The 16,521-nt window shown below is 43.6% G+C and overlaps 1 protein-coding gene across 2 annotated transcripts in view; it reads right to left on the bottom strand.

Moving 5' to 3' along the window:
* bmp6 (bone morphogenetic protein 6) overlaps positions 1 to 13,815 on the bottom strand; it is a 528,049-nt gene extending 514,234 nt beyond the window's left edge. For both annotated transcript variants that reach the window (XM_068032451.1, XM_068032452.1), the window contains exon 1: positions 13,152 to 13,815. In XM_068032451.1, the coding sequence (XP_067888552.1) occupies positions 13,152 to 13,584 (433 nt within the window). In that variant the 5' untranslated portion in view covers positions 13,585 to 13,815. The remainder of the gene's footprint in view (positions 1 to 13,151) is intronic.
* Between the last annotated feature and the right edge of the window lie 2,706 nt (positions 13,816 to 16,521).

The raw sequence follows: 16,521 nt of genomic DNA, 5'->3' as shown, positions 1-16,521 counted from the left end.
ATGATGTAGGTGCACGGATTGATTCCATGTCAATGTTTGAGCAGGGGTGTTCAGTGGTCAAGAGAGAGAGAGAAAATAGGGACTTGCACGTTTTGGTATTGCTCGACTGGTCCCCACACACCCTAATCCACCCAAGACCCATCCCAATATACGGTATGTAACTGTAAATGTTGGCTGAGGTTTCTTTCTCTGTGCTGGCCAGCCTTCATGTTTCCTGCCCACTAAAATTAACAAGGGTGGGAACCATGAGCTGTTGAGTAAAGGAACGGAAAAGTCTGGCTGCTATTAATTGAACTCAAAACTTGTATGCATGCTCTGTAATCAAATTTACTGTGTGGCAGTCTCCAGCAGGCTAAGGGGGACGAGTCGATCACAGTGTAACTTGGGAAGAGCAGCACATGGAGGGAAAAGGTTTTGAGTGCTGTATTCCTGGGACTTGATCTTAAACAAAGGTTCATCCACTGGAAGCAGTGCTGCTTCCTGTTGGCATGACATCTACCCTGGTCATTCTGTGCCAGACATTTGATAAAAACAAAGGCAATGTGCAAGATCTGCATTTGTACAGTTATTCCAATATCATAAATCACTACTTCAATCCTACTGCTCATGTATGTGCAGGCCAGTAATATGCATCGTTGGACCCAGCAGGCCGAGACCACCCACAGTCAGACCCCGTCCCACTGACGTGTGCTGCTTGTATCTAGAATTGAAAGTACTTTTGTTCTAAGGAAACCTCACACTACACGATATCAACAGTATCAAATCACTTAGCATACGGCTAATCCGATAAGGCACTTGCTGTTATAGCTATTCAATAGCATAAAGGGGCATCAATTTCAAAAAAGCACCCTCCCTAGTACAAAGATGACCATTCCATTTCCCACACCAGTTGCACTTGAGACATGAATCAAAGAGCTGATTCAATGCCAGTTATGCAGTCTTGCACTGTGGACTACCCGAGGATGTGGTTTGAGACGGACTGGACATTTTAGCTCATCAAGGCGGGGTTTTTTGTCACACCAGTCTGTGTTGGATTTTAACAGGGTGAAAGGTGCTGAAACCCACAATGCTTCAGAGTCTCCTCGGGTCTTGTGAAATAAAAGTGTGAATGTGGCAATTGTAGGGTCAGACTGAGTGTACATTGCGAAGGACTGTGCCAAAATTCTTAGTGACTGTGCATTGATCGGTTTCTATTGTCCTTGCCAAGATGAACTGGCTCACTGTCTGCCCCTTACCCACATAAATGATTTCAAGATTGTTACTCTTGCTTTGAAATCCATCCATAGCTTCACCCTTCCCTGCCCAAGTGATTTTCGAGCATGCTTTCTAGCATACACCTTCTACTCTACTGTGTTGCTTGCTCCCCACTTCCTCCACTCTACCATCAGTGGTTGATCTTTTGTGATATTCCTCTACCCTCTGGAACTTTGCCCTTAAACAATTCCACCATGCCCTTTCCAACAAAAACCTCAAAGTGTGCCTCTTCAACAGTGCTTTTGGTTTTCCCTTTTCCTTTTAATATTTTGCATGTCATATTTCCTCAATAAGTGGCTGAAATTTTAGTCTTCTAAGCATAGATGGCTACCCAAGTGTAAATTATACATTACAAGATATAACACATCAAAAGCAAGATTTTTTTTTTTTAATATGCAAATCTGAAAGCTGCAATGCTCTAGAATTCTCCCAAAATACATTTGACATTCATTAAAATATTTTATGGTATCTGATGGCCAATACTTATATACTCCTTAGTTAACAGATGAAAGCCAAGGAAGAAAACAGCCTGTCTTTATAGTGTCTTGTGTGACCTTGGGATTTCCTAAAATGCTTCCCAATCAATGGATTACTTTAAATCACATTCATTGTTATGTAGGTATGCAATCCAGTGAACCTGTGCAGTACATGGCCCTACAGACAGCAAATAGCCTATTTTGATGGCATTATAGGACCTTAATAGGAGCAGGAGTAGGCCACACGGTCCCTCGAGCCTACTCTGCTATTCAATGAGATCATGGCTGACCTTCTACCTCAATTCCACTTTCCGGTCTATCTCCATATTCCTGATTCCCTTCGTAAACAAAAGCTATCTATCTCAACCTTGAACATACTCAGTGACTGAACATCCACAGCCCTCTGGGATAGAAAATTCCAAAGATTCACAACCCTCTAAGAAATTTCTCCTTATAGTTTCCTTATATAAATCCCCAGGCCCAGATGAGATGTATCCCAGGCTGTTATGTGAGGCAAGGGAGGAGATAGCAGGGGCTCTGACACAAATTTTCAAATCCTCTCTGGCCACAGGAGAGGTACCAGAGGACTTTCTTCTTCTTTTTCTTTGGCCTCCTTGTCTCGAGAGACAATGGGTAAGCGCCTGGAGTGGCTATAAAGGCCAATTCTAGAGTGACAGACTCTTCCACAGGTGCTACAGATAAAATTGGTTGACAGGGCTGTTACACAGTTGGCTCTCCCCTTGCGCTTCTGTCTTTTTTCCTGCCAACTGCTAAGTCTCTTCGACTCGTCACTCTTTAGCCCCGCCTTTATGCTTGCCCGCCAGCTCTGGCAATCGCTGGCAACTGACTCCCACGACTTGCGATCAATGTCACAGGACTTCATGCCAGAGGACTGGAGGAGAGCAAATGTGGTACCATTATTCAAGAAGGGTAGCAGGGATAAACCAGGTAATTACAGGCCAGTGAGTCCAACATCAGTGGTTTGGAAACTATTGGAAAAAATTCTGAGGGACAGGATTAATCCCCACTTGGAGAGGCAGGGATTAATCAGGGATAGTCAGCATGGCTTTGTCAGGGGGAGATTGTGTCTAACTAACTTGATTGAATTTTTTTGAGGAGGTGACTAGATATGTAGATGAGGGTAAAGCAGTTGATGTAGTCTACTTGGACTTCAGTAAGACTTTTGATAAGGTCCTGCATGGGAGATTAGCTAAGAAGGTAGGAGTCCATGGGATCCGGGGTAATTTGGCAAATTGGATACAAAATTGGCTTAGTGGCAGGAGGCAGAGGGTGATGGTCAAGGGTTGTTTTTGCCAGTGGAACCCTGTGACCAGTGGTGTACCACAGGGATCGGTGCTGGGACCCTTGCTGTTTGTAGTGTACATTAATGATTTAGACGTAAAAATATAGGAGGTATGATCAGCAAGTTCACAGATGACACGGAAATTGGTGCTGTTGTAAATAGTGAGGAGGAAAGCCTTAAGTTACAGGATGGTATAGATGGGCAGAGTAGAGGCAAATGGAATTTAATCCTGAGAAGTGTGAGGTGATGCATTTTGGGAGGACTAACAAGGCAAGGGAATATACAATGGATGGTAGAACCCTAGGTAGTACAGAGGGTCAGAGGGATCTTGGTGTACTTGACCACAGATCACTGAAGGCAGCAGCACAGGTAGATAAAGTGGTTAGGAAGGCATATGGGATATATGCCTTTATTAGCCAAGACATAGAATATAAGAGCAGTGAGGTTATGAAGGAGCTGTATAAAAAGCTAGTTAGGCCACAGCTGGAATACTGTGTACAGTTCTGGGTGCCACACGAGAGGAAGGATGTGTTTGCACTGGAGTGGGTGCAGAGAAGATTCACCAGGATGTTGCCTGAGCTGGAACATTTCAGTTATGAAGAGAGACTGAAAAAGCTAGGGTTGTTTTCCTTAGTGCAGAGAAGGCTGAGGGGGACCTGACTGAAGTATACAAAATTATGACGTGGTTTGATAGGTTAGATAGGAAGAAACTTTTTCCCTTAGCAGAGGTGTCAATAACCAGGGGACATAGATTTAAGGTAAGGGGCAGGAGATTTAGAGGGGATTTGAGGAAAAAAAATTTCACTCAAAGGGGGGTTGGAATCTGGTACGCACTGCCTGAAGAGGTGGTAGAGGCAGGAACCATCACAACATTTAAGAAGTATTTAGATGAGCACTTGAAATGTCATAACATACAAGGCTACGGGCCAAGTGCTGGAAAATGGGATGAAAGTAGTTAGGTGCTTGATGGCCAGCACAGACACGATGGGCCAAAGGGCCTGTTTCTGTGCTGTATAACTCTATCTCAGTCCTAAATGGTCAACCCCTTACGTTGAGACTATGACTCCTAGTGCTAGATTCTCCAGACTCTCAGCATCCACCCTGTCAAGCCTTCTCAGAAGTTAATGCGTGTCTTTTTATAGGAGGAATGTTAGCCAGTCATATACGGCATAGGAGGCGGCCATTTGGCCCATCATGCCTATGCCAGCTCTCCACGGAGAAATCCAGTCAGTCCCACTCCCCCACTCGATCCCCATATCCCTGCAAGTTTATTTCTTTCAAGCGCCATCCAATTTCTTTCTGAAATCATTGATTGTCTGTTTATACCAACCTCATGGGCAGCGAGATCCAGGTCATTAACGCACACTGCTTCCTCACATTCCCCTGTATCTCTTGCCCAAAACCTTCAATCTGTGTCCCCTCATTCTTGTACCATCAGCAAATGGGAACATTTTTTCCTGGTCTACTTGATCTAAACTTGTCAATCTTGTACCTCTATCAAATCTTCCCTCAATCTCCTTTGCTCCAAGGGGAACAATCCCAGCTTCTCCAACTTAACCTTTTAACTAAAATCCTCCATCCCTAGAACCATTCTGGTAGATCTCCTCTGCACCTTCTCAAGGACCCTCACATCCTTCCTGAAGTGTGATGACCAGAACTGGACGCAATACTCTAGTTGGGGCCTAACCAGCGCTTTATAAAGCTTTAGCATATCTTCCCTGCTTTTGTATTCAACGCCTCTATTTATGAAGCCCAAGATCCCAAATGCTTTACGAACCACTCTCTTAATACGTCCTGCCACCTTCAAAGATCGATGCACATGCATCCCCAGGTCCCTCAGTTCCTGTACACTCTTTACAACTATGCCATTAAATCTATATTGCCTCATCCTATCCTTTCTGCCAAAATGTATGACCTCACACTTCTCTATTAAATTCCATCTGCCACCCCTCTGCCCATTCCGCTATCTATATCCTGAAAGCGATTCGAATCATCCTCACTGTTTGCCACTCCTCCAAGTTTTGTATCAGCAAATTTTGAAATTCTACTGTCTATTCCAAGATCCAAGTCATTTATATGTAGCAGAAAAATGCAGTGGTCCTAGCACTGACTATTGGGGAACACCACTGTCTACCACCCTCTAGTCTGAAAAATAGCCATGACCATGACTTGCTGCTTTCTGTCCTTAAGCCAATTTTTTTTATCCAATTGGACACTGATCCTAATTCCATGAGCCTCAAATTTGTTAACCAGCCTTTTATGTGGTACTTAACCACTTTCTTAAAATCCATATAAACATCCATCACATTCTCTTCATCAACCTTCTCTGCTACTTCAAAAGATTCAATTAGATTAGTCAAGAATGATCTGTCTTTTAAAAAGCCATGCTTGCTATCCTTAACTCACTCAAACCTCGCCAAGTGCCTGTTGATTTTTTTTCCCCGATTATTGTTTCTAAAACCTTATCCACCACTGATGCTAAACTAAAAGCAAAACATTGTAGATGCTGGAAATCTGAAATAAAAATGGAAAGTGCTGGAAAAACTCTGCAGGTCAGGCAGCATCTGTGGAGAGAGCAGAGTTAACGTTTCAGGTCTGTGACCTTTCATCAGAATGTAATGTTAAACTAACTGGTCTGTAGTTGCTGAGACTGTCCTTATACCCTCTCTTGAACAAGAGCATTACATTTGCCACTTTGCAATCCGCTGGCACCTCCCCCATATCTACGGAAGATTCTGGCAAGCCGTTCTGCTATCTCCACCCCCACTTCCTTTTGTAACCGGGAATGCAACCCATCCGGACCAGGTGACTTTTCTAAGCAAAGCATAGCCAGCCTTTCCAACACATTCTGCCTCTCAATTTTTATCCTGTTCATTGCCTCTACTCTCTCCACTTCTAGTGATATTTTGTCAGATTCCTTAGTAAACACCCAATACAAAGTACTCATTCAGTATTCTAGCCTTAGCCTGTGCCGCTAAACATCAGAACGTAATGTTAAACTAACTGATCTGTAGTTGCTGGGACTGTCCTTATACCCTTTCTTGAACAAGGGTGTCACATTTGCCACTCTGCAATCCGCTGGCACCTCCCTCTTTGTCCCTAATAGGCCCCACTCCACCTCTTACTACCCACTTACTATTTACATGCTGGTAGAAGTTTTTTTTTAAAATCGGAGTAGGCAGCCAAGATCTTAATTTAATGTCTTATTCGAAATGCAACATCTTTGGCATTGCAGCAGTGCCAATCTAGATTACGTACTCGAGCCGTGGAATGGGACTTGAACCTGAACCCATAACCTTCCAAAGTTTTACTCCGCTGTGAATAATAAACACTGGTATTATCTGCTTCTATATCTATTATGTATCCAGTAGCATTAATAACGGAACCCCCTTCGGAATGTTTCGTGGAGAGAGTCAGGTCATAAAAATTGACTCCAACGCCACTAGGAATCCAGAGGTCACAAGCTTTCTATTTGTGAGTGATGTAGGCAGTGTCTGAACCATTTGCCTACTGCCATCAGCACTCTCAGGGTAAAAGTGCTTATAGGCTATAACGGTCTGGGTACATCAATAACATACTACAACATTCTATACGGACAACAGAAGTACTACACAGTTTTCCTAACAAACAGTTGCTCCCCATCTCACTGGATGACATGTGACAATCAAAGCCTTACCATGAGGTGACCATGCCCTTACTGGCAAACATTCTATTGCTGTAAAAAAAAACAGTACTTTTCAAAGCACCGTACTGCGGCTTTTATTTTAAATTGTTTGCTCCTCTTCCTCTCCCTTTTACACCCACCCTCCCCCACGTACACAATGCACCATCAAACATTTCTGCCACACAGATGGAATTCCAGGGGAACAAAACAAAACCCTACAGCAGAAGCAATTATCAAGTGTTTAGTGCTGATAAAACCAATAGAAGTTGCCTCTGGGAAAAAAAGCAACCAGTATTTCTCAAATTCAGGAATGTCCTGCAGGCTACATTCAGCACCATGCTTATATTTGACCTGAAAGCACTCGACAATGACACTGGGTGCAAAATGACTGATTAAGGAGAAGAATTCTACAAATTCTGCATTTGTTTTTTTCCAGTCTGGAATCCACAGTCAATTATACTTTTTCCTGTAACATTTCAAATGCCCAAAGAGAAATACGATATTAATTCTGCAGTCAAGGAATGAAAAGGATGATTCCACGATCCCAACAGGGTGCCATGCTCTTGTGCTTTTACAGGGAATGTTGGTCGGAGAGAAAGCTACAAAACTTAAACATCTGACCTGCGTTCACCATTGACTCCCCAATGGAAACATGGATTTGCAGTATCACCCCATAGCTGTCAACACTAGATAAGTTTGCCCACACTCCTGATGAAAGGTCACAGACCTGAAACCTTAACTGTTTCGCTCTCCATAGATACTGCCAGCCCTGCTGAGTATTTCCAGCATTTTCCCTTTTCGTTTCAGATTTCTAGCATCCGCAGTATTTTACGTTTACTTCAAAAAATTAATTTTTGTGAAGTACTTTGAGATGCTCTGCGGCCATGAAAAGCACGTTATAAATGCACATTTTTTTTCTTTTTAACCTAATTTCAAAACCATTTAAAAGAACTTTCCTTAAATATAGGTTAAGTATTTCACAAAGTGTGAAATTTACACCCTTGTGCAAAACAGAACCTATAAATCTATAGGACAAAAAGACTTTCTCCTTACACTCCTGTAAAGGAATGCCATTTATATTCCATCCAAATTTAACAATGTTGTGTTGCAATTGCCCAGGGCAATCTGATTGGAGGTCACTGCCATAACTTGGCGATAAACTTGGATCTCTGTACGGTTTAACAGGACACTGCTTACTTCTAAAAGCGTGTACTTGGGTTCTGCATCTCTGATTGGATTACAGATACTCATTTAAAAAAAGTCAAAACAGCAATCTATTGCAATCAAACTCATAACCAACCCTTCCTCATCTCATCAGCATTAAAACAATATTCCACATAATGGTTCTGTAAATTATTTTCTCATCCTTGTATCTATAACTAGTTTGAAAAGTTAGCAAATTAATTTTTAAAATAAAAAAAACACTCATCACATGGTGGATGGTGTTTAATTAAAACTGTTAACTTCACTGCAATATCAACTCCTGATAAGGTAACCAAACACTTCTGGACTTATACTACGTCCACGTAACACAATATAGGAATGCAGCCATCTCTCTTCTACCAACAACTTATCCACTTCAGTGACTACAATTAAAATCCGTGAAACATTTTTGAAAGGAAGTCTGAAAAGGAGGAGAGGGAGGGAGGGAGGTGTAGGTAGGGAATTCCACAGTGGGATCTAGGTGGCCAAAGCTCAACCACTAATGGCAGAATGAAGGAAGGAGGCAATGGATAAGATAGAGTCAGAGGACCACAAAGCAGCATATGGTCTGTAGGACTGATGGAGGTTACAGAGACAGGGAATGTCAAGTCTATGATAGGATTTAAACATGTATAAGAATTTTAAATTTGAAATGTTGGGGGATTGGAAGTCCAAGGGGAGGAAGGGGTGATGAGCCAGGAGGGACTTTGCAGAGTTTTGGATAAGTTTAAATTTCTGAAGCGTGGAGGATGGGAGGCCAGCAAGGAGAGCACTGGATGAAGAGTCAGGAGGTGACAAAGATACATTTGAATGTTTCAATGGACTGTGGATGGGGCAGAGATGGGCTTTGTTACAGAGATGTAAGTAGGTAGCCTTTGTGCTGAATGATATGGAGTCAAATGTTCAGCTTGGCATGGTTGAAAAGTCTCGTTCATCCTCAAGGCCGTGGCTAGCGAGAGGGATACAGTTGATGGCAAACAGAGTTTGTGGTGGAGACCAAAGATGACGGTATTGATCTTCCCAATGTTCAAGTGGACGACATTATGGCTCATCCAAGACTGGATGTCAGACAGTCCAACATCCACATGTCCCTCCCCGACTCTAAACACACCATGCTGATCCTTCACCCAGGGAACATCTGTACAGTATGAGAAGATTGATCATGCCAACCTCTGTGGTCCACCTCAGCATAGTTCCACTCTTTCATGTTGCAACAGTGAAATCCCCTCATCTATATGCTGCTTTTCAGTGGCATCATCATAGACACGGAGTCAACTTCCATTGAAAGTGGACCTACTTCTACCTCTCCAATGCTCTCTGTATATCTCAGCACTGTCAGACCGCCTAAAGGGAATCATGGCTGAGCCACAATTTCCGACAATTGAACGCTGCTTTCTTATGCAATCACAAACTCTTCATCCTTTCCATCACCTCAATCAATTTTTCAGGCCACTTGCTCAGGATGAACAGTTAGAACTGCAGTTGAAACATCATTTACATCCGCCTCCATCTAACATTACCTCCACTGCCACTGAAACCCTAACTCATGCCTTTATCGTGTCTACACTTGGCACCTCCCACCCAGTCAGCCTCCTATCTCTATCCTTCATAAAACTTCAAATCACCCAAAATTCTACTATGCACATCCGGTAGTAGATGCCACTAATCTATGATTTCCCCCCCACCCACCCTCACTGGCCTACAATGACCCCCAGTGACCAATCTTTTTACAGCCTCAGGACAGCCTACCTCTGCAACCTTTCTACATCACAACAGTGACTACACTTCAAAAGTACTTCATTGGCTGTAAAGAGCTTTGCAACATGAGAGGCGCTATATAAATGCAAGTTGTTTTTTTTCCAATCCAGACCTTCTTTCCCTCCCACATCCTCTGATCCTGTTCTGCATTTCCCCCTCTCTCCATTCCACCTTCGATGGCAAACCAATCAGCTATCTCGATTCTACTCTTTAGAGCCCTATTCCCAATTTCCCTGCCTTGCACGTTCCATCCTACTTTTAAACTCCTCAATGCACAACAAGCTTGTGTACCTAATATTGTTTCTATGTTTCAACTGGAGACCATTTAGGGCTACTGTACTTGTCTGGTGAACGTCCACGGGCAAAATGCATTGCTGGCCTGTACAAATGGCCGTAAAATTCTGTTTTCCTTGAATAGCTATATAGAGAATATTGAGTGCCGAGCTGCATTTATTTTACACTGACCAAAGTCATCAATATTAAATTAATTGCCTAAAACTGACAGCACAAGATACCAACTCCATTAGTTGAAACAGCGAAATACCTGCTCTCTTAAATGTTGATTTAAAAAGAAACAGAGGGAATGTGTGTTAACTGTATGTTATTGTCACAAGCTCAAAGGCAAACTGCTCGCTCATGCTTTGCGTTCTTGGTTTAGGGGGCTTTCTAAATCCCTGTAGTATATTATTGCCTTGTAACAGACACAGACATCTTATTCACTGTTTATTCCCCCAACATTTACTGGCGATTTATGAAAAAAAACTATACAACCAGCACCCCAGTAGCACATCACACTGGTACAACACCTGCATCAAAATAATAGAATACAATGACTCAATTTCAGTCAGCTGGGGCAGAAAGCAAGCAAGATATTTCACTGCACAAAGATATAGTTCTACTCCCTCACCACTTCCTCAGTCCACTGTTACTTATGACAATCCCAACACCATACAAAGTGTACATACTTCCTGGCAAGTGGCGACAGATTTGGAGCACAAGGGGAGTTGTTGGGAATCTAACCCATTGTTAGTTATTGTATTGAGTGGATTCACATTGCATCATCACTAGCTGTTAGGCTGGACCTGAATCGGTGTCCTTTAAAAGGGGTTTCCTTTAAAGGGGTTTCCTCCGAGTGCTCCGGTTTCCTCCCACAAGCCAAAGACTTGCAGGTTGATAGGTAAATTGGCCATTAGCAATTGCTCCTAGTATAGGTAGGTGGTAGGGAAATATAGGAACAGGTGGGGATGTGGTAGGAATATGGAATTAGTGTAGGATTAGTATAAATGGGTGGTTGATGGTCGGCACAGACTCGGTGGGCCGAAGGGCCTGTTTCAGTGCTGTATCTCCAAATAAAAAAAAAAGTGTGGGGCACAAATTTCAGAGACATCAGTATATGTTTTTGAATTACCAGCTTGATGCTGGATTTCTGCAACCTCATGACATACCCCAGCAGCTAATTCCAGGGCAAATGATAGCAGCAGGAACCAGTTCTTAAACATTGGGCGATAATGGTTGGGGAGAATAGCAAAAGCCATTTGCATCTTGACAGACATCCTTCTTTCAGATGAGACTTTAAACCACGGCCCTGTCTGCCCTCTCAGGTGGACATAAAATATCCCATGGCCCTACTTCGAAGAGGAGCAGGGAAGTTATCCCCAGTGTCCTGGGCAATATTAATCCCTCAATCTACATCACAAATACAGAAGATATGGTCATTATCACATTGCTATTTGTGGGAGCTTGCTGTGTGCAAATTGACTACCATGTTTCCTACAACAGTGACCACACCTCAAGAAAAGTACTTTATTGGCTGCAAAATGCTTCGGAACATCCTGTGGTCATGAAAGGCACTCTATAAATACAATCTTTCCTTCTTAACTATAAATAATAGGGCCAACTGGGTGAATCCCATACTCATCATCATTGATGCAGAAACTCAAGGGTTTTAAGTTGTGCAACTGCGATAAAATATGAGTTGTTGAATATTTGTACTCATGAATTGCAATTTGATTCAAATCCCTGTCTTTGAAACTAAGTGTCAAACAGCATTTAGTGTGGTACACAATAAGCAGAGTGCTTCCCTCACCCATTAAAATCAACAGGTTGGCATTTACCAGGTGGAAGTGAGCACGACAAGGCGATCATTTTGACTTCTGCCACACATCTGAACTATTTCTTTAAATACTATCTACCCCACAGGAACCTGTTTTAACACGCAGATTACCAGCCACCTTGAACCAATGCCTTTTTAAAATCTTCTTCCGCCTCGGAATACAGTAGCTGGCTCGACTGTGGACCCAAACGTCAGCCCAAGATTTATGGCAAATAAACACATGCCCAAGAACCTGGTGTCAATATTTTGTTTGATAAGCCCTGATTAATGACTTTGCAACTCAGAAATTGACATGAGAAGTTCCCGCAGCCGTGCAAAAACTACAGCTAAACGAAGATTCACAATACAGCAGAGAGAAAAAAAAATATTCTCAACAAACACCTTGGGCACTAGGTAAGTAGCATGCTTGCAACTAATTACCCTCCAAGATGCATTCCAGTTAAAATATGGCAGGTGCAAGTATGTAGCATCTCAAGGATTTGACACTGTGCTCGATTGCTTTTGTTCCACATCAATTAATGAAGGAAGTCTACTCAAGGCAGCAAAAAATCCCCTCATTTTGTCTAAAGTTGACTTCTACAAAAACATGGGCAACAGGTGCACTGCAGTCTATAAGTCACACAAACTCTAAATATAATACAAATTTGGGGTCGTGTTTTTAGAAGACTTTTTCCTGTCACATTTACAGCACAATGCTTTCCTCTGGCGTGGTATCACAGAATGAATACTTTGCTGTCCACTGAGAGGCCTCACACGCGCGTTAAATCCAAAATACACCAAAATAGTAGGTTTCAAAGAATATATGCTAAATATAGACTACAAAAGGTTTTTTAAACAACCACTTACATGTGCATTCACTACGCACCCTTCATCCAAAAGGGCCAGTAACAGGCTGACTTACGAAGCTCCAATGCTAACTGAACTAAACACATGTCCTAACTATTATTGCAGACCGAGATTCAAGGATAACATACAACTACTGAGCAGGAGTGTGTTACACGGGATTAGTGATCTTTGGTAATGCGGGTACGTTTGATATATTGTTTTATGGATTCTGCAGTCAAAACATGCAGAAACAATCCATCCACAGGTTTAGTTTCTGGCACTGGGAAGCGCTTTGATCAAGGTCCCTTCAACAGAGAGAGAAAAAATAAATAAAAAGTGAACCCTTCTGTTGCTTCCAGATCCATTCTTTCAGTTAAAGCAAATGAATGCAGCGCTGTAATCATCAGATCTTTACTTCCTTTGCATCGCTTTTAGAACAAAAATGTTGGATGATAATAGATGGGGAGAATTGCCAAACACCCTCTGCTGTTAATTCTGTGGGCTTAAACCGGTTTTTAATGTGCATATAGGCAAAGAGGAGAAGGCTCGTCTTACCCAAGTTAACGAAACTCATGACCATGTCCGCCTGGTTGAGGAAAGTACTGTCCTGCAAGCTGGCCAGCGGCGGGCTCTGCGTGGTGAACACGGGTCTGTAGTGATGCGAGAAGCCTTCCTCCTCCTCCTCTCCCCCGGTGGACATGGCATTGTACAGGTCGAGCATGAAGAGCGGCGCAGAGTTGTGCTTGCCGTGCGAGTGCGGTCTGGGCCGGTGGGGCAGCCCCAGGATGGAGAGGATCTCCCGCTGCATGTCCCTCTTCTCGTGGTGCTTCAGGCGCCGGTGCACGAAGCTCGAGTGTATGTCGCTGTGGCTGCCCGTGTCCAGCAGCAGGCTGCCCGCCGCCACCGCCACCGACAGCCACTCGACCAACAGGCAACCACTCCATAGCAGCCCCAAGCCCACTCCCTGCTCAACTGAAAAGGTGCCCATTGTACAGCCGACAAAATGCAAACTTTGGATGGGAAGCGAAAACAAAAAACTTTTCTATCTGCTATAAATATAATATATATAAATAAATACACGCGAGTACTCGAAGCTGCAGCTATCCAGTAAGTCCCTGTGTCTGGCACGCTCTCCCTTACACACTGTCCCTACTCTTCACATCTTGTGAATGAACGATTCGAACCTCGCAGCAGGTAACACTCCAGACCCTCTGTGACGTCACCTGATTGACAGCTCAGACAACCGACACAACGTTCCATCCTTCCGCGCCTTCCATCTGCGCCCAGCAGAGGCGGAGATTTTGCTCTACTGGCTTCCTCCCATCACCAGCCTGGCTGCTGCTGGGTTCGCGCGGGGGGGGGGTCTACTTGCTGTTCGAATGGAAAATAAATGTTTGTAAGATTGCTAATTGTCGCACATATTTTTTTCCTAGCAGTTTACTAAGGAAGTTAGAAAGAATTCTGCTTTTTTTGGCTGAAGTGTTGAGTTTTAAGCGTCAGGTTCATGAACTTATCTGTTTTAATTCTAAAACTTTGGATGAATGTGTTTAGGAGCATTAGATTCGGAGTTATATTGTCCTTGGGAGCCACTACATCCGTTTGAAATGTAACATAATCAGGGCGCAGCTTTCCGAGTTGGCTATTAACTGAATGTTATTTTAGCGGTTATCTGCTGCATTCCGAGCTCCTTGATAATGGGACAGTGTTTCACCGGAAATGTTCAGTCTCGCAGTGTTTATTTCTGTGCGGGGATGAAATGTGGGATTTCCCCATCCCCCGCGAATGCACTGGCCAGTAAATCGACCTTTTACAGGATCAGGTAAGTGTACCTATGGAAGCGAAAGTGCTTCCTTATAATTCAGCCATGAAGCTGTTGAGACAAGTGTTCAATGCCCCCAGACATGCTCCAGTACACTGGCAGTGTCTGATCAATTTATTACACAGCCAGCGACACTTCATCAGTACTTTATTCAAGTCATTTATTAAACGACTGTGTGGCTCTGTCTGCGTTGTCATATTCCTAGAATAAATGAGCGCTGATTAATTTAATAAATATGAAACCAAAAGGCGTATGTTATGTACTGCTACTTAAGTTAGTTGACTAAAAGGGACGGAAACTGGGATTTGAACCGGGATAGAATTATTTTTTCAATTAATATAATTCACTTTCAACAAAGTGTTCTGCAAACTTCAACGTGTTTCCAACTCACGTGGTTGTAAGAGACCAGGTGGGAGCGCACTATCAAAAGCTAGAAGTAACATCTCTGAAATATAAAACTTGTTTCACACCTTTTTTTTACGGCAGTGGATTCAGATGGAAATTCCCCTCTTAGGGACGCCACCTGGAGCTGCAGTCAGGAAAAGCAGAGCACCGACTCATCATTTAAATTTAACCGGCTGAAGGAAACATTCAGTTTAAATAAGTTGGTCAGGGGGTCATGGTGAATCTCTGGGGCTGTGTTCTCGCACCTACACTGTTTGGGATTATCTTCTCCCTGCTGCTCTCACATGCGTTCAAGTCTTCAGAAGAAGGAATTTTCCTCCACACAAGATCAGATGGCAGGTTGTACAGACTTGCCCGTCTTAGAGCGAAGACCAAAGTATGGAAAGTCCTCATCAGGGAACCCCTCTGCTGACGATGCTGCATTAACATCCCACACTGAAAAGTGTCTGCAGAGACTCATCGACAGGATTGCGGCTGCCTGCAACGAATTTGGCCTAACCATCAGCCTCAAGAAAACGAACATCATGGGACAGGACGTCAGAAATGCTCCATCCATCAATATCGGCGACCACGCTCTGGAAGTGGTTCAAGAGTTTACCTACCTAGGCTCAACTATCACCAGTAACCTGTCTCTAGATGCAGAAATCAACAAGCACATGGGAAAGGCATCCGCTGCTATGTCCAGACTGGCCAAGAAGGTGTGGGAAAATGGCGTACTGACACGGAACATAAAAGTCCGAGTGTATAAAGCCCGTGTCCTCAGTACCTTGCTCTACTTCAGCGAGGCCTGGACAACGTACGTCAGCCAAGAGCGACGTCTCAATTCATTCCATCTTCGCTGCCTCTGGAGAATACTTGGCATCAGGTGGCAGGACCGTATCTCCAACACAGAAGTCCTCGAGGCGGCCAACATCCCCAGCTTATACACCCTACTGAGCCAGGGGCGCTTGAGATGGCTTGGCCATGTGAGCCGCATGGAAGATGGCAGGATCCCCAAGGACGCATTGTACAGCGAGCTCGTCACTGGTTTCAGACCCACCGGCCATCCATGTCTCCGCTCTAAAGACGTCTGCAAACGCGACATGAAGTCCTGTGACATTGATCACAAGTCGTGGGAGTCAGTTGCCAGCGATCGCCAGAGCTGGCGGGCAGCCATCAAGGTGGGGCTAAAGAGTGGCGAGTCAAAGAGACTTAACAGTTGGCAGGAAAAAAGACAGAAGTGCAAGGAGAGAGCCAACTGTGTAACAGCCCCGACAACCAATTTTTTCTGCAGCGCGTGTGGTAGAGTCTGTCACTCTACAATTGGCCTTTACAGCCACTCCAGGCGCTGCTCCACACACCACTGACCACCTCCAGGCGCTTACCCATTGTCTCTCGAGACAAGGAGGCCAAAGAAGAAGAAGAAGAACCAGCTGAAAGAAACACTCAGTTTAAATAAGTTGGTCAGGGGGTCACGGTGGATCTTCATATCCCGCAAGTGCCACATTGTTAATTTTGTTTTGTTTTTGCACAGGCTTGGTAGATTTAAAAATCAATAAATACACCAATTTAAACTAAACTTATCAAATTTGTCATTTGCAAAGTAAGGATACAGCCGTTGCTCAGTTGGTAGCACTTCCTACTCCAGCGTCAGAAAGTTGTGGATTCAAGCTCTACTCCTGGGAGTTAAGTGCAAAAATCAAGGCTGATATTTCAGTGCTG

This window comes from Heterodontus francisci, chromosome 5, assembly GCF_036365525.1.
Source record: "Heterodontus francisci isolate sHetFra1 chromosome 5, sHetFra1.hap1, whole genome shotgun sequence".
Lineage (NCBI taxonomy): Eukaryota > Metazoa > Chordata > Chondrichthyes > Heterodontiformes > Heterodontidae > Heterodontus > Heterodontus francisci.
Note: the sequence above shows the minus strand (reverse complement) of the source record. Positions and strands in the feature narration are given on the sequence as shown.